The 24,632-nt window shown below is 32.3% G+C and overlaps 1 protein-coding gene across 1 annotated transcript; it reads right to left on the bottom strand.

Annotated features, from left to right (window-relative positions):
• Positions 1 to 128: 128 nt before the first annotated feature.
• Positions 129 to 23,127, bottom strand: LOC139523745 (bactericidal permeability-increasing protein-like). The gene is made up of 15 exons (XM_071317999.1): positions 22,770 to 23,127; positions 13,976 to 14,075; positions 12,388 to 12,519; positions 10,588 to 10,661; positions 9,955 to 10,109; positions 9,284 to 9,347; positions 8,323 to 8,414; positions 7,636 to 7,812; positions 6,585 to 6,653; positions 5,632 to 5,799; positions 4,909 to 4,976; positions 3,475 to 3,517; positions 2,015 to 2,078; positions 1,401 to 1,477; positions 129 to 428 (listed from the first exon to the last, which is right to left on the bottom strand). Exons 1-15 carry the CDS (start codon positions 22,873 to 22,875, stop codon positions 315 to 317), a joined length of 1,503 nt encoding a protein of 500 aa, XP_071174100.1. The 5' UTR covers positions 22,876 to 23,127; the 3' UTR covers positions 129 to 314.
• Positions 23,128 to 24,632: the final 1,505 nt, after the last annotated feature.

Genomic DNA, 24,632 nt, shown 5'->3' with positions numbered 1-24,632 from the left:
AATCTAAATACGTGAATTTTTTTTAGAATTCGACTTTCAATTATGCCGAAAAAACTTAAAGATGTTGTAACATAATTGCATTTTGAAATCAATGTATGGCTTATCTTGTGACAAAAAGAAAAAGATTGTTCATTATAAAAGATTCTTTAATTCTATGATAGCATTTATAAGTTACCATATTCAGTAAGATTGTAAAGAATACAATGTGGCATGCATTTTGCTTCCAAAAATTTGACAATAAAACATGATTTGTATAAAATGTGGGCTATATCAACACAAGCAACATATTATTCATCAAATGACATAAACATAATTTAAACATTGTTTATTGACTTGAATTGAGCTATCGGGATAAATTTCAAAACAGTCGATTTGATTTTTGTAGGTTCAGGTATGTACTTCAGATTGGTTTCAATCAGCATTGTATTCTAAAAAATAAAACAAATTCTTTAGAGTATCATTAATATATTAGTGAAACCTATGAAAATCAGGAATGAACTTTGATCTTTCACAACGGTTTTGATTCGAGCACTATTGATAAAACACGCGTTGTCTGACCAAACTATAAGCATGGTAATTGAATCTTTTTACTGCAAATATGAACTGTATTGTGTGATTCATCCACCAATCTATTTAAGGAATGACTGTAATTTTTTTTCTGTCTATGAAGAAATAACATAAAAAAAATTGATGTACACTGAATAACGCGCGTAGCGGGTTATTTAACAATGTGCACCACATTTTTTATGTTATTTTGAATAGACAGAAAAAATATTACAGTCATTTCTTATAATTTAATTCTAAATTCCATTTTAAACTGTAGAAAACCATGAAAAAACGTTGATGACGTCACTGTCACATGACTAAATTATGTCTATGGGCTCATAACAAAATAACGTCAGCCAATCAGAAGACGTGTGACATCCAAAATTAAATTATAATGCTTTGTTAATTAATTAATAATATGTGAACGTATAACAAAACGAAAGATGAAATTTAGTTTATGTTACGTTTAGTATTTTTGCTACCAATTACACTTCAGATTTGTAATTGTCTTCTTTTTTTTAACTCGCGTATTGAAGACCCGTTGAAGAGAGTGTTTACTGTTTAGTATATGGAACAAGAGGTATATTCAATATCTTAGAGAAACCATAGCACCTAAATACTAATTGCTCAATGTTTTAAAATTTGTTTATCTACTTGATCATGTGCTATCTCGTACATTTGTGAATTTGAATTCAATTGTGGAAATGTCTTCTGGGAATGGCAATACGGAGAGATGTTTTTTTATTAGGAATTTTTAAAAAAGATCTTCATCTATATACTGATGGCCAAGTCGTGTACGTTTGAATTTTATATCTTATCCTGAGTGACGGAAGCTAATAAACTTAATTGTTTACCTGTAAAAGTTTAAAATCAAACTGGTTTAATTTTAAATTATCTGTCGACGGCATTGGGAAGCCTTTGGTCCCAAGATCTGAAGAAAATTAATAGTTAATCTATCTACTGCAAATAAGACTTAATATTAAACATAAAACAACATGAATTTATTAGATAGTAACCCTTCAACCCATGTATTACTCAGTTAACATATATATTATTAAATTCAACAATGATGACGTTTTGACAGTAAAATACATCTACACGTTCGAGTAAAAACAAAAAAAACATAGACATCTCTTTGATTTGGAAAACAATTATATACTTAGAATTGTCGTTGTAAATGTTTTGTAACAGATGATTCAATACAAGTTTTTATTATTCATGAAAAACAGTCGGAACATTTCTTCTTTTGCAAATATACACCTATCTAGAAGTCCGTTTAATTTATAAAAAAAAAAGATATATATCTTTTTTTTTTGTTTTGTTTATGTGTTTGATTTTGCCTTATGTTTTAAGATTTTTAAAAAATTATGGAAAGTTGAGGTGTGGTACTTGGAATTACTATATTTACTTATATTATAAGTTGTTTTATAATAATATTTCTGATGAAATATCAATATCTTCTACTCACCATTTAACATGGGTGTTATTGTTATTTTGATAGCACTGTCTACTAGGAACTGTAAAGCTTTTTCCTGTAACAAATGATAAGTCTTGATACAAATTGTTTTGAATAAAACTCATATTAACAACATTCATGACCGTTTAAGTGTGTTTCAGAAAAGGAAGAAACATACGTCAAGTAAAACAACTGCCAACATAATGGAATTTTAAGCGACTGTCGTGCAAGTGAAAAGTTTAGTTATCTATTTGACCAGGTTCGATCCATCTTTTTCTACATCAGAATAGTTCCTGTATCAAATCAGGAGTATGGCAGTTGTTATCCATTCGTTTGGTTAGTTTAAGCTTTTGATTTTGTCATTTGATTACGGACTTTTCGTTTTTAATTTTACTTGTAGTTCGGTATTTTTGGTTTTTTCTTTTATTATATGATAAAATCCCCTTTTTAATTTTAATCCTTAGGGAAAGAAATAAAAGAAATATTGATTTTCAACAGAATAATCAGATGCAATTAAGATAAAACGGGGTTCAAGAAAATGCATTGTAACTCATTGATCCAGTTTGTTTTTATGGTCAGTTGCGCTGTTGGCGTTCTTAATTCCATCAATACTTTTCCAGCAGGTCATATGAGATATGTATGATCACACAGGGTCAAAGGGTGTGTTACTGGTGAGAAATGGAAAGTTGACAACGCAAGCTACGAATGCGTATTCCTTCTTTAAAAATAAAACAGTTGGTGTGAATTTGACATTTGATTTTGATTTTGACAATATTTGTCCCTTTTTTAATTACCATAGAGTTCGGTATTTATATTATTTTTGTTCTTGAACGGATGCCGTACATTTGTAGTAACAAAACAGTTTTTTATATCATTAACATCATCCTTCAATGAAGCATGGGATGGATTTCGCCAATTCTTAGCCGATTTATCCCTTTTATACGTTTGTATTTATATCGTAAAACACTCATTAGAGAAACAGATAAAACCAGCGAATCTTGTTAAACAAGAACGTGTCCCCAATACACGGATGCCCCACTCGCACTATCATTTTCTATGTTCAGTGGACCGTAAAATTGGGGTTAAAACTCTAATTTGAAATTAAAATTAGAAAGCTCATACAATAAGGAAGATGTGTACTAAGTTTCAAGTTGATTGGACTTCAACTTCATCAAAAACTACCTTGACCAAACACTTTGACCTGAAGCGGAACGAACAAACGAACAAACGAACGAACAGACGGACGAACGGACCCACAGACCAGAAAACATAGGTGGGGCATAAAGAAAATGGTCCTTGCTTTAAGAATTTAATATGTCAAGTTGCTAAACATTGTTTCACACTCCGTGCAAAATCTATATGAATTTTACATGCACCCAGCTTTCAAAATCTCTCTTGTGTAGATATGCAGAGTAACAATCTGTTTAATAATAAATCCATGTAACAAATAAATCTGACGGTATAATACTTACATTTACAGGTCCAATAGAAGACTTTGAAACATTTAACTTTATTCTGTAACACAACGAAAAGATATAAAATAAATAAAAATAACTATCAGGTTTAAATCTTTACACCCATGTACAGAATTTTAAGATGCACCAAATGTTTTTATAAAGCTATCAAAGGAGAATTTTCAATCACTCTTTCATGTTATCATTTTATATGAGTATTTATATTTTTTGTTTAAGTTATAAATACTATGAAAACAACACGAAATTCAATTTAACAGAAGCCTTCCATATTTGCTTTTTTGGATGAGAAAATGATTAATATAGGATATATACTAATTGACGTGTAACAAATTGCTGTAATGCTTCGTTTTTGGTATTTTAGCAGAATCTACTAATACTTCTAGGTAATCTAAAATCGCCACAGTTTTTTTACCTTACCATATTGATGAAATGGAATTTATTTTTCAGATATTTATTTAATCAAGTAACCAGCCCTAAAGATTTATTGGATATAGAAATGCGGTCATCCCTTTGACTATTCTTATCAGTATCAGGCAAGACATGGGCTTTGAGTAAAGAAGGCAATCATGCAAGTTTCGCTGACCGACCAGAAAGTAGAAGTTAAATCCTATGCCACTGTACATGTAGGCAACGTTGAAAGCTATCCGCATGTAAAACAAGCATTGCACTATCGTTAATTTGTTTTCTCTCACTCGATTTATGACTTTTGAACACCGGTAGGCGGTATACTAATGTTTTGCCTTTATTGCATAAATTTTGAATACGTAGATGGTATAATGCTAAACGAATATTACTAGCTAAAATCTAAAAATGTATTTATGGATAACTTATTCATTATCTGAATATATATGAAATATTTGGAAATGGGCGTTAAGCAGCAAACAATTGATTAGTCAATGATAAAGACATTTTGCATTTAATTTCCGATTTTATGCAAATGAGAAAACATAATTTTCTCATTGTAAACGTTCTATGTATGTGACTATACCATTCAGTACCTGCATAACACTGTAGTTTATATGGTCTAATTCATACGGTATTAGAAAATGACACAGACATTAACAACTATAGGTCACCGTACGGTTCAACAATGAGCAAACCCATACCGCATAGTCAGCTATAAAAGGCCCCCATAAGACATGTTATTGGCAATTTTTAATGTTGAATTAGTATTACCTCTTCCTTTATCTTATGACAATGCAATACGGTTGGTTGCTCTTCTTAACGCCCAAATCCTAATTTATTTGATGATAATAGTATGTCTGTAACGTGACACAAAACTGAAGCGTGACATGATAATGACTACGATATATTATTGTGTTCTCATTGTGTAAACAACAATGCCACAACAACCCAACAACAAACAACAAAACAGAGATTAATGTAATTTGTAGAATAAAGTTATACCATATTTAATAAGCTACTACATACTTCATATCCTCCACAGATCCATGAATGACTGTTTCATTTATCGTTAGTTTTACAGCTATCGACCCAGTCTGAATAACAACAAGATTATAAATAATTATCATAATAATATATAGAAAAAACAATCGTCAATGAATTCTATAGCATATGCTGTGAACCTTGTCCATTAAAATCACACAATGAGCAAAAAAAATAGCACACTTGCAAATGTCGGTGTTGATATGAATATCAATTGTAGGGTCATATTTATAAATTCCCTTTTTACAAAACTTTGACTTTTTCGAAAAACTCAAGATTTTCTTACCCCAGACCTTAGCAGTTTTTGGTACATTATTTTGGAATTGTGGGTCCTCAATGCTCTCAAACTTTGTACTTTTTTGGCTTTATAACTATTATCATCTGATCGTCACTGATGAGTCTTATGTATAATAAACGGGAGTCTGACGTATCAAATTATAATCCTGGTACCTTATAACTATTTTTATAAAAGTGCAAACGTATCAAATCAATGTATACGAGAGGAAACAATTATAAGGGTTAACAGTCATCACAGTGGTATAGATATTTAATATGTACAGTTGTTAATAATTCGATTAGAAAATGTGATATTTAAATAATCTTAAGAATAGTACTGAATTTAACAAGCAAGGTCGTAACATCAAATATGAATAAGATAGTTTAGATTATTTTAGAATTGTAAAATGTATATATATATATTATATGTACCCCGGCAATTTGGAATAAATGATGCAGAGTTTTATCTGGTTTTCTAGCATACAGATCGATGTCTCCTTGTGCTGCAACCCCTAAATTACCATCAGTTATACTGGTTACCGGTGGTTTTGAACTTTTCATGTGTAGCTCTACCTTACTGTTAGGAAATGATTTCCCGATCTGCAGTGAACAAGCATGCGACACATTTTACAATTAACAAAAGGAAATTCATAAAACAAACGACAACCGTCCATTATATTTTTTTAGGTCTAACTTGAAAAAATACAATTATGTTTTGGATTTCAGAAAAAGAAGATATTGTAATATTTACAAAATGAATTATGTCGACAGAGCATTTTATTTATCGCAATTTTAGCAATTCCTCTTTTAAAATTTATGAGCTTGCAACACTGCTGACGTGTTACTGCAATCGTTCTATCAAATGACTTTACAATATTGTATTTGATATTTGTTCATTGAATAAAGCAGATATATATTATTTAGCGAAATAACTTCAATTAACTTGTCAACAACTGATTATTTTGGAAGAACCTGAATTTCGACTGTTGCTCGCGATAGTTAAGTCGATGAGGTATGAAGGGTTTTTGCTTCATTTGATTTTAAATTATCCTTATAAATTGTTGTTCCTAGAGAATGAAGCAAACGGCATAATTTCTCAATATAGAAGAAAAAATTGAAAACAAACAAGTACTTGGAATTTATCATATTGTTATTACATTTTTCCTACAGCTGAACCTTCTTTCCTTCTTTAAAAGTTTATGTGAATAGTCCAGAGAACTCTTTTTTCCCGCCAAAATAAAAACATTTTTCATAGTGTGAAGTTAAATTATTTATTTTGCTAATGACACTGTTACGGAATAGTCACATTACATTTTACATGGTACATTTTTTATGAAAAAATTATTGTCTGAAGAAATGTTAAATTATATTGTTTTGTAGCTTACCTGTGGAATAAGTTTACCAATACAAATGTCCGTACAGGTTGTGTTTAGTGCGTCATCCTTAGATTTAATCTGAAAGGAGAATTTTCAATGACAAAATTGTGATTCGTATACTGTTAAAATTATTAGTTTTTGACTTAATTAAATTCAAAATCAAACTTCTTTTAATTTTTTACTTTGTAGACGTATCATTACTAGATGGAATGGATTTGCAGATACTCTTCCGAACATGAACACAACTACATTTGTTCTGGACAATTGAGGAACTCTATCTTTTAATTGTAATTGTCACGAAATAACATTTTATTTAAGACGCTCGAATAGATGGGATCAGTTGAACAGACAAAAAGGAAAACAAAGACAAAATAAAGGAATTGCTTTCAAATTGCCTTTTCATCTGTGTGCACTGAATAATAAGCTTCAAGCACGAAAACATTTGAAACAAAAATTGCAAACATATTGCACAAATATTACCACCCGCACAGAAATGTCAGTCATAACAATGGGTATAAAATAACATGCAAATAGTTTTTTTTACATATTCTAAAGATTTTTTTCTATATCAATGCACTGTTAAGTGTAGTCAAATTCAAAGAGTTGAGAATACAGAGACAACAAAGATATTAAATTTCAAGTTATAATAATAGAAGATCCCTACACTTTAATTCAATTCAAAAATTTATTGTCATAATAACTCTTAACAATAAGATTGTGACAATTTATATGAATGCAAACATAATCAAAATACATTTCACAAACAAAACCATACAATAAAAAAATAGATTTTTTTCTATATCAATGCACTGCTAAGTGTAGGCAAATTCAAAGAGTTGAAAATACAGAGACAACAAAGATATTAAATTTCAAGTTATAATAATAGAAGATCCCTACACTTCAATTCAATTCAAAAATTTATTGTCATAATAACTCTTAACAATAAGATTGTGACAATTTATATGAATGCAAACATAATCAAAATACATTTCACAAACAAAACCATACAATAAAATAAACAAACTGTCAGTTTAATATCAAAAACAGTCTCAATACGTACGTTTTGTGAAGTCAGGTTAAACACCAGCATATTGTGTTTGTGTGCCTGGTAAAACATGGTATTGAAGATATATTCTGATAGTGTGATATAAACCATCTTCTTGTTGTCTGTAATAGTTGCCATGGCAGGCGGTGCAAATGGTGCTTCAGACTTATCACTTTTCCAAAATATTTCTCCCTAGAATATATAGATATATTTAGGAATTATAAAATTATAAAATTTCATAATCAGATCAGCCCTTATATAGACAACATATAAAAAGTGCTGTCTAGTGTCAGTTTCCTACCAGTCAACTTTAGTTCTTTGCATGCCTTCGCAAATTAAAAAAATGCACAGTTCGTCATGCGTTAAAAAGAATAATACGCAAACATTATCTCTTCTCAAAATGAGGTGATACTGCATCTATCGTGGTCTTTGTTTTGTATTTTAGTATTTAACTAATAAAGCTCTTGGGTTTTTAGGGGGCCTGCTGCGTGCTGCTTAAAATACTATTTTTATTATTTTGTATACTTATGTTTGTGTTCTTCTTTAAGTAATGATGTTCAATGTTTTATTTTACTGTCTTGTTCTTTTTATATGCCTATCGTGTCTCTTTTGTGTATATAAAAAAATAATAGTTCCTTACTGCACATAGTATTCCATTTCTTTTTAATTGGTTTTGAAAACATTAATTATTGTAAAATTTACTTTCAAATCAGCTTCGATATATTCAGAAGTAACAGTTGGCGCTGCAAGAAGTCTATAGTCCAAAGTAAGGAATTCTCCAAGCTGTACCTCCACTGTAAATAAAAAGACAATGTGAAATATATGTTAAAACAAGCCTGAGAAGCACACTCAGAAAAACTCTTATGAACTCCAACACCATTAGGATTGATGGGGGTATAGAAATATGTGTACGATCCCTTGACTTTTCAAGCAGCTTTTACTATGACATGCCTAAGAGGAATGGTTGTCAGCGATGTATAAATATGCAGTCACATGCAACTTGTTTAAATAAGAAAGTTAAATATAATGAGTCTTGTATTGAACGATTCGTAAATGACACTTCTTTAAGACCTATAGGTGGTATGTCACAAGGTACAATTATATCCCTATCCAGCATTAACTCGCTTTCCAATTGATGTCGAAAATCTTGCTCCTTATCCTTGTTAGGCTCAAACGGGTTGTCGATAGGGTAAGGATCTCGTGCTTTTAGTCGTTATTTGATTTCATTTATATCCAATGGCAAGTTTCGAAAACATTAGCAATGTGACGATAGCATGATATTTTTCAAGACTGGAATATTGACCATAAAAATATAAAATCGTTGTATATGATTATAGATCGTAATTTTGAGTAGTCATGATAAAGATTTGGCACAAACATTTTAAAAAGTTAAATGCTCTTGGTCGTCGCTATTATGTTGGTTATCATTTTTTTATTTGAGTGCAACTGAATTTGTAATGTGGACATTTTTTTAGATAAGCCTGCACGGTCGTTTTAGTATTGGGTTGCTGTTTCGTTGACACAAGGATCTTACTATACAAATCCTTGGTTTACATATATCCCATGATAACATCTCTTTTTTTACGATATTAACTGCCTGTCGTTGTGGATAGTACCACTAGATATTGACATTGAATCAATATCTGCATAAAAACCATGTTACCTTTTATAGTCGATAGACTTTCTTGTGCATTCTTGTCGATGAGATCTTGTATTATACCACACATCTACAAATAGTGTTACATGTAGCAGTTAATGTTTATAATACAAATATTTCTTAAACGGTACAATTTTTATATAGCTAGCCTCATTGTGACAGAGAAGAATACACGAACAACACAATAATCCACGTCAAACGTACTAAGAAGTTACATGCGTAACGCAATAAAAGTTGTCTCTCTTCTTCATACGACCCTTTTGATCATAACAAAATCTAAAATAATTGAATATTAAAAAACACAAAATTATCATTATGATTAAAACATATTTTCTAAGCAGTATAACATGTTTAATTGTAGTAAATTGAATTGAAATACAAATAACTCGTAAATGATGTTCTTGGAATGTGTTCAGATATTTACATGCAAGTTTGTTATTCAGGAAGTGTTGCATGTTCACAAGTGTTATGATATTTCAGTATTAACACACAGTACTGAATATTGTGAACAAGCAATGTCTGTCATGGGTCACTCAAGTTTTTCAGGTCAGTTCACTGAAGTGGTTATGCCTTTAATCTTTTGATCTAACTTTTAGATCTATTTGAAGTAAATGATTAAGGTAATTCCTTGCGATATATAAGGAAAATATATGTGTAGATTGCAGTATTGTACTTACTTTACTCTGAAACTGACTAGCAATAATTTTTCCGACCTTTCCAGAGAACAAATTGTATATCCAAGCCAAACCACCTCTAAACTTTACTTTGACTGGACCACTATCGCAAGAACATTTGCCAGCTTTTATTGTTGGCTTTCCGCTACCATCAACGCCTAATATACAACATAAGAATCAATATTTGAGTCATATAACGGTTGCATGTGAGAATTGAGATTTTTCTTTCATCACATGCTTGACACGCTACCTTATACAATGTGAAATATATAAACGTATGCACAGTTACATATTTTTAATTAAAAAAAACATGTCTATAAAGAAAGGGATTAAACGATACTGCTTAATATGTTAAACGAAAGTTTAATATCAATACACTCATGACCCCTTTCCAATTTATCATATCCCAAAATTCTTGTTTATCACGTATATGTTTTATACATCCTACACATACTAAGATGAGCAATGTGGGAGCATTATTGGTTAGTTTTTCCATTGACAATCATACCACATCTCCACATTTTTATATGAAAATTCATTTGTGTAAACACAAATATCAATACAAGTAGGGAGATGTTAAATAACATAAATAGGTTAATGAGACAGCTTCGAAACAATGTTACATGAAATTCTTACCTAAATTGACTCCAACACTGAATGAGATATCAGAAAACTTAACGTTGACACTTCCACCACCAGACAACCTAATGCTATGATATATAAAGAAAAAAACAACAAGCATATTAGTCACTCACAAGTGCATGTGCCGATTCATACATATCACAGTCAATAGCTCGGTGTTTCTAAGAGGAAAGTTTGAAGAGGTTTCGCATCAAAATAATAGTTAAACAAGCAAAATTAATATACAATGAAAAGTATTTCAGGTGGTCTTCTCTTACCTTCTTTTTAATGTGCATCTGTACATTTATCTGATAAAAGTTATTGTCATGAATACAAGATATATGTTTTTATTATGTGTTTTGTACTTTGTATCGATCTGATGAGTTATTTTTTTCAGTCGATGTTTATAGTTTGTTTTATGTTCTACTGTTACACCTAGGTTAGGGAAGGTTTAGCCTAGCCGTATTTGGCACAACCTTTTTCAAGTTTTGATCCTCAGAGCTGTACAACTTTGTACCCCCTTTTTTGACTTTCGAACTTTTATATCTGGGCGTCACTGGTAAGTTTTGTTTGGACGAGGCACGTTTTTGACGTAATGAATTTTTAAACCTGATGCCTTTTGTTATCTATTATTCATGTGTTTCTTTGTCTAATACTTTCTTCTATTTATTTGTATTGTAGTCCTGTATTACTATGTTGTCATTTTAATGTTATATTTAACAATGCCATCAAAGTGAGAGGTTAATTGGCATGCCACAAAACCAGGTTCAACCCACCATTTTTTCTTTAAAAATGTCCTGTACCAAGTCAGGAAAATGGCCATTGTTATATCATAGTTCGTTTCTGTGTGTGTAACATTTTTACGTTGTGTTTCCGGTGTGTCGTTTGTTTTCTCCTATTTTTTAGTGTGAATTCACATTACTATAAGTAATAGTGTCACGGTACCTTTCTACCCCAAATTCATGTTTTTGGTTTTGATGTTATATTGGTTATTCTCATCGGATTTTGTATAATGCTTAGTCACGGTACTTTTATATCCCAAATTCATGTTTTTGGTTTTGATGTTATATTGGTTATTCTCGTCGGATTTTGTATAATGCTTAGTCCGTTGCTGTGTGGGTTACATTTTAATGTTGTGTCGTTGTTCTCTTCTAATATTTAATGCGTTTCCCTCAGTTTTAGTTTGTTACCCCGATTTTGTTTTTTGTCCATAGATTTATGAGTTTAGAACAGCGGTATACTACTGTTGCCTTTATTTAGCATTTTCAAACATGCTTATAAACCAAACCACATTCTAGTAGGCCTGTCCCAAGTTGGTAGCCCAAGTTTATTTGTTGTGATTTAATTTGGTTCAGGTCTGTTACATTTGTTTTGTAAATTATTTTGTTATAAATTTTGGCTACTACTAGTATTATTTTTTCTCAATTTTGAATTCATGTTTGGACCTTTTATTGCCGACTATACGTATGGGTTTTTGACATGGTTGAAAGCTGTACGACTGCCTTTTGTTGCTTAAATCCACTTCATTTAAACTTTGGTGGATTGTTGTCTGGTTAACAATCATACCAGATCTTCTTACTTTTATAAGGGAGCAATGTTTCTTTGTGAAGTAAGCATATACATGTCATACTGTTATAATCTAGCAAATGAGTAAAAAAGCTGATATTTGGTGGTACAAAAATGTATTCTCCTTGGAATTTGCGCCATGATTTAGAGTACACTTGTAAAGTATCCGTCAAATATTTTCCTTGAAGTAGGCTAAACATTTTGAGCAAAATCTACGGTACCAATTATATTAGAAGATAAATTTCTTACATTCCTTTTTTGTATTTGTAGTGAAAATTTCCATCAATTTCCAGTGCTAAATTTGTTGCTTTCCACTGTAAGTCGCTCTCTGAGGCCAATGTTATGCTGCTTCTAGGTGGTTGAAAATTACGTATATCCAAGCTGTTAAAAAAACTCGATTATAAGCTCTTATTTGATAATTGTGAAAAACAAGAATATTAGAAATAGAAAAAAACAGATGCTCCGCAGGGCGCAGCTTTATACGACCGCAGAGGTTGAACCCTGAACGGTTGGAGCAAGTATGGACACAACATTCAAGCTGGATTCAGCTCTAAATTTGGATTGTGATTAAATAATTGACACAGCATAGGTTTCTGACACAGAATGAATGTGGTCTAATGAACTTAAAATACTTTTTTTCCTTTCAGCAATTCACTATGCTGTTGAATATTAATCCTCTCAAAAAAATGTTTGAAGAAATTTTCTTTTTATTTATGAAATCTGAAATGAGAAAAATTTAACCCCCCCTTTTTTTTCACATCCCCCTTTCCCTTTTTCCAAAACTGATCTCAATTCAAATTTCTAATGGAGTTTGCAACAATAACTACTCATTTAAATACATCATAAAATATTAAAATGTAACAAAAAGTGCTTGTTATCACTGAATGGTAAAGATTGTTTTAATTTATCAGTTGGTAGTAAAAGTGAATATACATTGTATATTGTATAAAACAATGATTTAAGTTGATTCAACTACTATTCTGGACAAAGAAAGATAACTCCAATCAATTGAAAATTTCTTGCTATTGCGCAATATTGTGCAATTAGATATTTCTTGCTATTGTGCAATACTGTGCAATTGAAAATATTTGCTATTGCACAATACTGTGCAATTGAAGATTTCTTGCTATTGCGCAAAACTGTGTAATTGAAAATTTCTTGCTATTGCACAATACTTAATATAATAATTTTGGATCCTGATTTGAACCAACTTGAAAACTGGGCCCATAATCAAAAATCTAAGTACATGTTTAGATTCGGCATACGACGACGCAGACGACGACGACGACGCAGACGACGACTCCAACGTGATAGCAATATACGACGAAAAATTAAAAATTTTGCGGTCGTATAAAAGACAAATCTAGAGCACAACAGAAGATAATCAAATTATAAGTGTTTGTATACTTAGTCATTAAACCAGTTATTTGTAAATATTCAGCCTTATAATACGTTTAATGCATACAAATCTGTTAACTTTAGTTGCTTTTTCTCGTAAATTAAAGTTCGTTTGTTTTCTTTGTATATAAAACAAATTCCATATCTCGTAGCGGACAAGAACTTGGTGCTTATCAATTTTGAATTATCTTTTATATTGCATTGATTTATATCACACATCTTGATGAATGTATGTTTAAAATTTTGTAGGAAGTTTATATGATTATCTGTGAGGGCAACAATAACTTTAATAACCTACCATCTAATCTTAGGACACTTGATAATAAGTCCATTGTTAAGGATATATTTAAAAAAAATTAAATATACTTTTTTGCGTGTCACTTATCATGTTTGACACTTTTAAGTACTAGTAATTCTTCTAAATATATCTATGACTCACTTGGTAAGAGAATATTTAACATTTTTTCCATCCCCATTTTGATCCGGTAATTTAGTCGTCTTTACTTTCTTTGTAACTAAATCTACTGCTACTTGATTGGCTAAAACATGTAAAATAATCAATTGAATTCAACCAACTTATCTACTTATTGTTGGTCTGTGTTCATTCGTGTAATATCAGATACGAATATTTTATCCGTTGATACAACTGTTTTTGGAATATCTGGATGTTAGTGTCGAAGTCCTGTTGGTCTCATACAGATAAAGAGTTATTGTGTTTGAAGGCAAGCGCTGGAGATATAATGTCTATGATATATATATCTTTTGACATCAGACTCGGACTTCTCTTGAACTGAATTTTAATGTGCGTATTGTTATTCTTTTACTTTTCTACATTGGCTAGAGGTATAGGGGGAGGGTTGAAATCTCATAAACATGTTTAACCCCGCCGCAATTTTGCGCCTGTCCCAAGTCAGGAGCCTCTGGCCTTTGTTAGTCTTGTATGATTTTAAATTTTAGTTTCTTGTGTATAATTCGGAGTTTAGTATGACGTCCATTATCACTGTACTATTATGCATATTTTAGGGGCCAGCTGAAGGACACCTACGGGTGCGGGAATTCTCGCTACATTGAAGACCCATTGGTTGCCTTCGGCTGTTGTTTGCTCTATGGTCGGGTGGTTGTCGCTTTGACATATTCACCATTTCCTTTCTCAATTTTATATGAAAACTACGTTCAAACCTATGATTGCGTTGGATAAAAACCGCAATTTTTTTACGTGTGCATGTAAAACAAATTTCGTTGTAGAAGGGTCTAAATACAGCACAAACAACATTTTCCAAAAGACCAAAAAAGTGAGAAAAAAAAAGTATATTTAAACAAAGCGCATTTGACTAACAGGTCGAACAACTGATGTTCTTAAACCCTGCTGACTGCCATTGGTGATTGCCAAAAAAAATTGATCACGAGATGTAACAAAATGGATCTTAATATAAATTTAATACTAAACAGAAAACGATAAACTTGTGACCAAGATGTTATGCCACAAACACAAGGTGTCAATATTTTTTTTGTACACCAGATCTAGATCTAGATCGAAACGGTATTTGGAAGGCCATATAATTTACCCTCAATTTCAGATAGACTCTTGAATTTAAGCGTCAATATAGGATAAACGGATCATATAAGCCGGAGGGAAAATAGGATACAAGCCCAAACGAAAACATATAAACGAGTCTAAATTGAAAACTACGTTCAAACCTATGATTGCGTTGGATAAAAACCGCAATTTTTATACGTGTGCATGTAAAACAAATTTCGTTGTAGAAGGGTCTAAATACAGCACAAACAACATTTTCCAAAAGACCAAAAAAGTGAAAAAAAAAGTATATTTAAACAAAGCGCATTTGACTAACAGGTCGAACAACTGATGTTCTTAAACCCTGCTGACTGCCATTGGTGATTGCCAAAAAAAATTGATCACGAGATGTAACAAAATGGATCTTAATATAAATTTAATACTAAACAGAACACGATAAACTTGTGACCAAGATGTTATGCCACAAACACAAGGTGTCAATATTTTTTTTGTACACCAGATCTAGATCTAGATCGAAACGGTATTTGGAAGGCCATATAATTTACCCTCAATTTCAGATAGACTCTTGAATTTAAGCGTCAATATAGGATAAACGGATCATATAAGCCGGAGGGAAAATAGGATACAAGCCCAAACGAAAAAATATAAACGAGTCTAAATTGAAAACTACGTTCAAACCTATGATTGCGTTGGATAAAAACCGCAATTTTTATACGTGTGCATGTAAAACAAATTTCGTTGTAGAAGGATCTAAATACAGCACAAACAACATTTTCCAAAAGACCAAAAAAGTGAAAAAGTATATTTAAACAAAACGCATTTGACTAACAGGTCGAACAACTGATGTTCTTTAACCCTGCTGACTGCCATTGGCGATTTCCAAACAAAATTGATCACAAGATGTAACAAAATGGATCTTAATATAAATTTTATACTACACAGAAAACAAGTAACTTGTTGCCACGATGTTATGCCACAAACATAAGGTGTCAATATTTTTTTTGTACACCAGATCCGGATTTCGACAATCAATGTCTCTTCAGTGATGTTAGGGATCGAAACGGTATTTGGAAGGCCATATAAAAAGTACCCTCATTTTTAGAAAAAGTACCCTCATTTTTAGATAGACTCTTGAATTTTAAGAGTCAATATAGGATGAACGGATCATATAAACCGGAGGGGAAATATGATACAAGCCCAAAACGAAAAAATATAAACGAGTCTAAATTGAAAACTACGTTCAAACCTATGATTGCGTTGGATAAATCGCAATTTTTATACGTGTGCATGTAAAACAAATTTCGTTGTAGAAGGGTCTAAATACAGCACAAACAACATTTTCCAAAAGACCAAAAAAGTGAAAAAAAGTATATTTAAACAAAGCGCATTTGACTAACAGGTCGAACAACTGATGTTCTTAAACCCTGCTGACTGCCATTGGTGATTGCCAAAAGAAAATTGATCACGGGATGTAACAAAATGGATCTTAATATAAATTTAATACTAAACAGAAAACGATAAACTTGTGACCAAGATGTCATGCCACAAACACAAGGTGTCAATATTTTTTTTGTACACCAGATCTAGATCTAGATCGAAACGGTATTTGGAAGGCCATATAATTTACCCTCAATTTCAGATAGACTCTTGAATTTAAGCGTCAATGTAGGATAAACGGATCATATAAGCCGGAGGGAAAATAGGATACAAGCCCAAACGAAAAAATATTATGTTCTAATTCGTAACCTCAACCGAACATAAAACATTTATCTATTAAATACAAAACTCTCATATGGGAGTAGCCACTTGCAAAAGTCAAGTGCATTTTTATTCATGTAATAAGAACACGCAATTCATTTTATATCAATGAAAATAATGAAAATTGTCTGTCTCTAACTAGCACTGCAACATCAATATTTGCGACTCTTCTTGGACTATCAACCTGTAAATAAATAATTTTCATAATTATTTATTTGGAAAAAAGCATCTAGAGCACTTGACTGCAATGACTCGAATGACTTTAACTACTATCAAACCACCCGTGCATGAAATTCTTCCCGCATATATATCAAACCAATAGACCTTTCTATAAATAGCATAAACAAATGTTCCTTACCAAACAAAACAAACTAGCATCGATATATGTACAACTTTGATAAATATAATTATGTTCTAATTCGTAACCTCAACCGAACATAAAACATTTATCTATTAAATACAAAACTCTCATATGGGAGTAGCCACTTGCAAAAGTCAAGTGAATTTTCGAAAAAACAAAGATCGGGCAAATGTAATAGTATGATCAGTTTATTATAATTAAATACCTAAATTCTGAGATACAGATAATTGAGTAATAATATTTTCCCTCACATATCCATCTTTAGCAGATTCGAATAAATCTTTCTGTCATGTTTACACCAACTATGCACCAAGCTTTGAAACCATAATTATAAAATAATTCAACCTATATCCAAAATAAACTAGCTTAGTACTATAGTGGAAAGTGTAAATCTTATGAAGTTATGGCATATTATAGACATTCGACATGTAGCATTCAGATACATTATATTGACCTTGAACAAGCAGTGTCATGTAGCCCAGTGGTATTAATTCAGCGTACATGTTATTTTTCTTTCCAAGCGGTATTTTTATTTTTGTATTCTAATCAATCAACATACCTTAATCAATGAACATACCTTCAATGATATTCTAGCTAAGTGTTAATCTGTATTGTTATTCTAGCCAAGCGGCAACCTGTATTGTTATTTAGCCAAGCGGCAATGTGTTTAGTTGTTATAGCCAAGTGGCAATTTGTATATTGTTATTCTAGCTATGCGGCGTATCTTAATAATTAATCTAGCCAAGCGGCAATATGTATTATCATTTAAGCCAAGCGGCAATCTATATAGTTATTATAGCCAAGCGGCATATCTTAAGCGTTATCCTAACAAAGCGGCAATCTATATTGTTATTTAAGCCAAGCGGCAATCTATATAGTTATCATAACCAAACGGCAATCTGTATTGTTATTCTAGCCATGCGACATATCGTAAGCATTACTCTAGTCAAGCAACAATCTGTATTGTTATTCTAACCATGCTGCATATCTTAAGCTTAACTCTGGCCAAGTGGCAATCTGTATTGTTATTTAAGCCAAGCGGCAATTTTTAATGTTATTCTAGCCATGTGGCATATCTTAAAAGACGTTACTCTAGCCAAACGGCAATCTGTATTTTATTCTAGCCATGCGGCATATCTTAGTGTTACCCTAGCCAAGCGGCAATCTATATTGTCATTTTAGCCAAGCGACAATCTATATAGTTATTATAGCCAAGCGACGATATGTATTGTTATTCTAGCCAAGCTGCAATCTGTATTGTTATTCTAGCCAAGCGGCAATCTGTTTTGTTATACTAGCCAAGCGGCAATCTGTGCTGTTATTCTAGCCAAGCGGCAATCTGTATTGATATTCTAGACAAGCGGCTTTCTGTATTGTTATTCTAGCCAAACGGCAATCTGTATTGTTATTCTAGCCAAGCGGCAATCTATATTGTTATTTCAGCCAAGCGGCAACCTGTAAATATTTTCATTCTAGCCAAGCGGCCACCTGTAAATATTGTCATTCTAGCCAAGCGGCCACCTGTAAATATTGTCATTCTAGCCAAGCGGCAACCTGTAAATATTTCCATTCTAGCCAAGCGGCAATCTGTAATATTGTTCTAGCCAAGCGGCTATATATCTGTAATGTTATTTTGACCAAGCGACAATCTATATTGTTATTTTAGCCAAGCGGCCAACCGTAAATATTGTCATTCCAGCCAAGCGGAATGTTTATATTGTTATTCTAGCCAAGCGGCATATCTATAATGTTATACTAGACAATAATGTTGAGTAGAAAATACATAAACCATAACAAACTACACAAATCTAAGAAGATTTATCACTATTCAAAACCAATCAATTATATCAATATTAGATCACAATGGGTACACCAATTACAGTGCTTTCAAATCATTTGAACCAGACAGTGATTTATTTTAAGAACCATGAATAAAAATGTCGTTAGTATCATTGAATTCAAGCATCAATGTCACACAATGTTGGCATAACAAATTATTCTAATATAACAAGGCCGAAAATGGCGAATATAATGTTTAATAACTATACATACTAAATGTATAGGGGGAACAACCAAGTGTTGTCATCCTTTCAGTTAAAGCAAAACGCAATCACACCTGATGAACCTGGTGTATAACATCTAGAATAAAATAATTCAATTTTCTTGTCATCACTGTCAGAAAATCTATCAACTGAATGAGGTCCATACATATAATCTATAAATTCAAAAAGAAAACTAAACACTGACGCCCCAATCGTCAAAATCAAAAACCTTGCTTATAGCATCTGCTTTATCATTTTTATCTCTTGGTATCCATTCAATATCTAAATTAATAGAATTCTTTACTCAACTAGATAATACTGACATCACCAACTATGTAGTTGCGTTTTTACCACTACCTGACTCCACTTTACCCACACAATTCTGACTGTCCGTAAACCACTTCAAGACATTCCCGCATGGATAACCGACCTTGAATAGTATCTATACATAATTCTATAGCCTTCTTTTCTCTCCATATCAAACTTAATCCTGTCCCTCAACCAGTCCACATTTTATATAAAAAAAAAAAAAAAAAATCTGATTCTCTAATAGGCATAAATAAGCTCCGTAAGCAAAACTGCTAGCATCCGAATACACAATTATAATTGGAACCTTATACTAGAAAAATTATCTCCCCTTGACCACTGACCCTTTCCTCATGCATTTGAACTATTATTTTATATTTCTTTAATCACTCTGTAATGTTTATGTGATGACGTTATTAATGTTATGCTCTTATTGGGCCCTTTAGTTTTAAAATAAAATATTGTATTGTATACTCTGAAAAACATTTCGAATTTAAAGCAACATTTTATGTTTCCAAAACTGTAACTCACATATGACCTCTTGTACCCTCAGTCAAGATAAAGTATAGTCCCATGAAACACGTGACTCAATCAATCTATATACAAATTTCTGGTTATCAATCTGGTTACATTACCTATGACAGGCGACATAGAAATTACTCAGGCGATGACCCCGGTTAAAAGCATGCACTAATAAAAGGGAAAGCTTATATCGAAATTGTTAACGGATTTATAACATGAGGTCTGTTTTTAACTTCTTCAATACAATCATTAACCAAAAGATCGTCAATAGCTCGTGATACAATAATGATTTTTTTTTTTTTTTTTTTTTTTTTGCATTATCAATAGCAGATTTATTGTTTTTACTAAAAGGAATAGCATATCCATTTAAAATAATGTCTAACACATATGAATTTGCTTCTATCATTTTCAATAATCGAGATATTTTTCCCGTCTACCTTTAACAGATTGTAGTACACTAAATGATTGCTCATATTCATACGAATCCAGTTGTAAAGTATTTAACTGCTCTTTTAAATGACGTTTATCACTGACAACAAAATCAAAAATAATACTTATCATTTATATCTTCGTCCGCAACTTGTTGGGTTGTTAAACTTTGAACAGTTTCGTCTCCAGTGACCCATCGTCTGGCAACCAAAGCATATTTCTGTGGATTCAGGTCCAGTGTTGTTTTTCTAGTAGACAAACTACGATCAGTAACAATAGTAACAGTTGCATTGGTATTCTCTACGGGTATTAGGAATAGTCTCTTCATTTTCAGTATTTCCCATACTAAGTTGAATGCATCAAATTGTAAGAATTCGAAAAAAGCATCTAGAGCACTTGACTGCAATGACTCGAATGACTTTAACTACTATCAAACCACCCGTGCATGAAATTCTTCCCGCATATATATCAAATCAAACAGACCTTTCTATAAATAGCATAAACAAATGTTCCTTACCAAACAAAACAAACTAGCATCGATATATGTACAACTTTGATAAATATAATAAACGAGTCTAAATTGAAAACTACGTTCAAACCTATGATTGCGTTGGATAAAAACCGCAATTTTTATACATGTGCATGTAAAACAAATTTCGTTGTAGAAGGATCTAAATACAGCACAAACAACATTTTCCAAAAGACCAAAAAAGTGAAAAAGTATATTTAAACAAAACGCATTTGACTAACAGGTCGAACAACTGATGTTCTTTAACCCTGCTGACTGCCATTGGCGATTTCCAAACAAAATTGATCACAAGATGTAACAAAATGGATCTTAATATAAATTTTATACTACACAGAAAACAAGTAACTTGTTGCCACGATGTTATGCCACAAACATAAGGTGTCAATATTTTTTTTGTACACCAGATCCGGATTTCGACAATCAATGTCTCTTCAGTGATGTTAGGGATCAAAACGGTATTTGGAAGGCCATATAAAAAGTACCCTCATTTTTAGAAAAAGTACCCTCATTTTTAGATAGACTCTTGAATTTTAAGAGTCAATATAGGATGAACGGATCATATAAACCGGAGGGGAAATATGATTCAAGCCCAAAACGAAAAAATATAAACGAGTCTAAATTGAAAACTACGTTCAAACCTATGATTGCGTTGGATAAATCGCAATTTTTATACGTGTGCATGTAAAACAAATTTCGTTGTAGAAGGGTCTAAATACAGCACAAACAACATTTTCCAAAAGACCAAAAAAGTGAAAAAGAATATTTCAACAAAATATATATATACATTGTATCACAAAACCTATAACGCATACATATTTTACCATTCTAATATCATACTCGGATTTCTTTTAAACTAAGTTTTACCGTGCGTAGTATTGCTGTGTGTTAATTTATGCCACATTGGTTAGAAATATAAAGGAAACACTTTTGATCTGACCTAACATGATTTACTCCGGTGCTATTTTGCCCCTGTCCCAAAAGAGGGACGACAGATACCAGAGGGACAGTCAAACTCATAAATCGAAAAATAAACTGACAACGTCAAGGCTAAAAATGAAAAGGACAAACAGACAAACAATAGTACACATGACACAACATAGAAAACTAAAGAATAAACAACACGAACCCCACCAAAAACTAGAGGTGATCTCAGGTGCTCCGGAAGGGTAAGCAGATCCTGCTCCACATGTGGCACCCGTCGTGTTGTTTATGAGATAACAAATCCGGTAAATAGTCTAATTCGGTAGGTTTCAGGAACCTCGAGCCTTTGTGAGTCTTGTGATTTTAATTTTTAAGTTTGGTTAATTCATTTGTTTCGGAGTTTAGTGGGGTGTTCATTTCGCTGAAATAGTATACTAGTACATTATTATTAGGACACGCTGAAGCTTATACAAACTCAACAGTTTTAATTTTCAGTTGTTTTTGGTATTGAAAGTTAATACAAATACGACTGTTCAATTTCGTTTTTTTGGGGTATTTAAAGCAATATTGTTGTTAGAAATTGACCAAAATTATCAATATTACATCAATAACTGATTTTATAAGAAGTAGGAATATTCAAGTCATCAAAAGTGATCACTCAACTGTTTCAGATTATTAATTTCCGCTTCTGTTTTATTTTGTGACATACAGATGTATGACACCTTCTTTTTCAGCATACATTATAGATAATGTAAGATAGCATTTAATTACAGTTAAACTATTGCTTATTGTTTACATACTAGTACATATACAAATAATAAAACATACCATAGTTAAGCCCATCTTCTGTTATTCGTAATCTGAATCCAGGATTTGTGGCCAGAATGGTGGAAAATAAAGCACACAATACATGTACAGAGACGAAAAGCAACATTTTTATCCCACCTTTTCCACTTCACTATTTGAGAGGAATTTAATGATTATAAGTATAGTGTATAACTAGTACTTCCTTGTGAAAAACTTCCGCGTTTAAAGTTAGTAAATTTTAAAAGATTTAAAGGTTTATTTGGATTACACCTGAGACTTAGAACTATCTATTATGAATACATGTAATACTATATAATTTAAATATTCAGTAAAATAGTTATTAACTTCCTGGATTGTGTACCGATGACTAAATCTATTTATATTGTGACAGCTGTTTTATTTGCCTCATCTGTCCTTAAGACCAAGTACATTTGTACATGTCAGCTTTTCTCATCAATTGGCGCTCATCATTTGGCGTGCCTCGTTCGTCGCTGTCCGTAAACTTTGATAAAAATTCTTCTCAAAAACTATCAGGTCCTCACGAGATCAGGTCAAATTCAATATAACTTTACCGTTATCAGCAGTGGGGTATCTACTTTCCAAAGACTGTTAGATGACCCCGCCGGCCAACAAACAAGGCCGGCGACATGTCCAAAATTAAAACAAAATTGTCAAATGTAAGTTGTGTCTATTATATTGAAAACCACTATGATTTAGTCTTAGATGCAAGATTTTTTTTTATTATTTGTCAGTGACTTTCAACAAGCTGTCAGTAACTGCGAGTATACTCATATCTGTATCTTTTTGATGTTGGGATATACAAGTACCCGGCTACGTCCACTCTTTTTGTTGATGTATTTCTATTTGTATCCATCTGATGAGTTAAGCCCTTTTCAACTGATTTTTATAGCTTGCTCTTATGTTGTACCATTGTCCTAGGTTATGGGAGGGTTTTCATTTTCAAACATGTTTTGACCCAGCCAACATTCTGTTTGTGCTTGCCCAAAGTCAGGAGCCCGTAGTTCAGTGGTTGTCGTTTGCTGTTGTTTTTCTTATTTGTTTTTGTTCCTTGTTCTGTGCATAAATCAGGTCGTTAGTTTTCTCGTTGTTGTTTTTTTGCGGTTGGTCATACAATGATTCAAATTTGTTAGCTTCCAGTGGCGGATCCAGAGGATAGGGGGGAGTTCCGGAGGTTGGAACACCCCCTTTTTTTGGCCGATCAATGCATTTGAATGGGAGCATATAGTTGGAACCCCCCCCCCCCTTTTACTCTGTGTTTGGGACCCCCCCCTTTTTTAAATGGCTGGATCCGCCACTGGCTTCTACATCATTTGGTCTCTTGTGTGGAATTGTCATATGGGCAACAATACACCATCTTCTTAGTTTTTATATAAACACACCTAAGCTTTTGTAATGCATATCTGATGAGTCAAGTCTTTTCCAACTGATTTGTTAATTTTATGCTTTTATATCGTGTTGTTACACCACTGTACCAGGTTAGGGAGAGGGATGCACGCTCAAACATAATATTATATTACATGTAAATAGATATAGGAAGATGTTGTGTGAGTGCCAATAAGACAACTATCCATCCAAATAACAATTTTAAAAAAGTAAACCATTATAGGTCAATGTACGGCCTTCAACACGGAGCCTTGGCTCACACCGAACAACAAGCTATAAAGGGCCCCAAAATTACTAGTGTAAAACCATTCCAACGGGAAAACCAACGGTCTAATCTATATAAAATAAAAAACCGAGAAACGAGAAACACGTATAAGTTACATAAACAAATGAGAACTACTGTACATCAGATTCCTAACTTAGGACAGGTGCAAACATTTGCAGCAGGATTAAACCATGTATTTGATGTCTGTCCCAAGC

Source organism: Mytilus edulis, chromosome 5 (assembly GCF_963676685.1).
Source record: "Mytilus edulis chromosome 5, xbMytEdul2.2, whole genome shotgun sequence".
NCBI lineage: Eukaryota > Metazoa > Mollusca > Bivalvia > Mytilida > Mytilidae > Mytilus > Mytilus edulis.
This window is presented reverse-complemented; position numbering and strand designations above follow the sequence as displayed.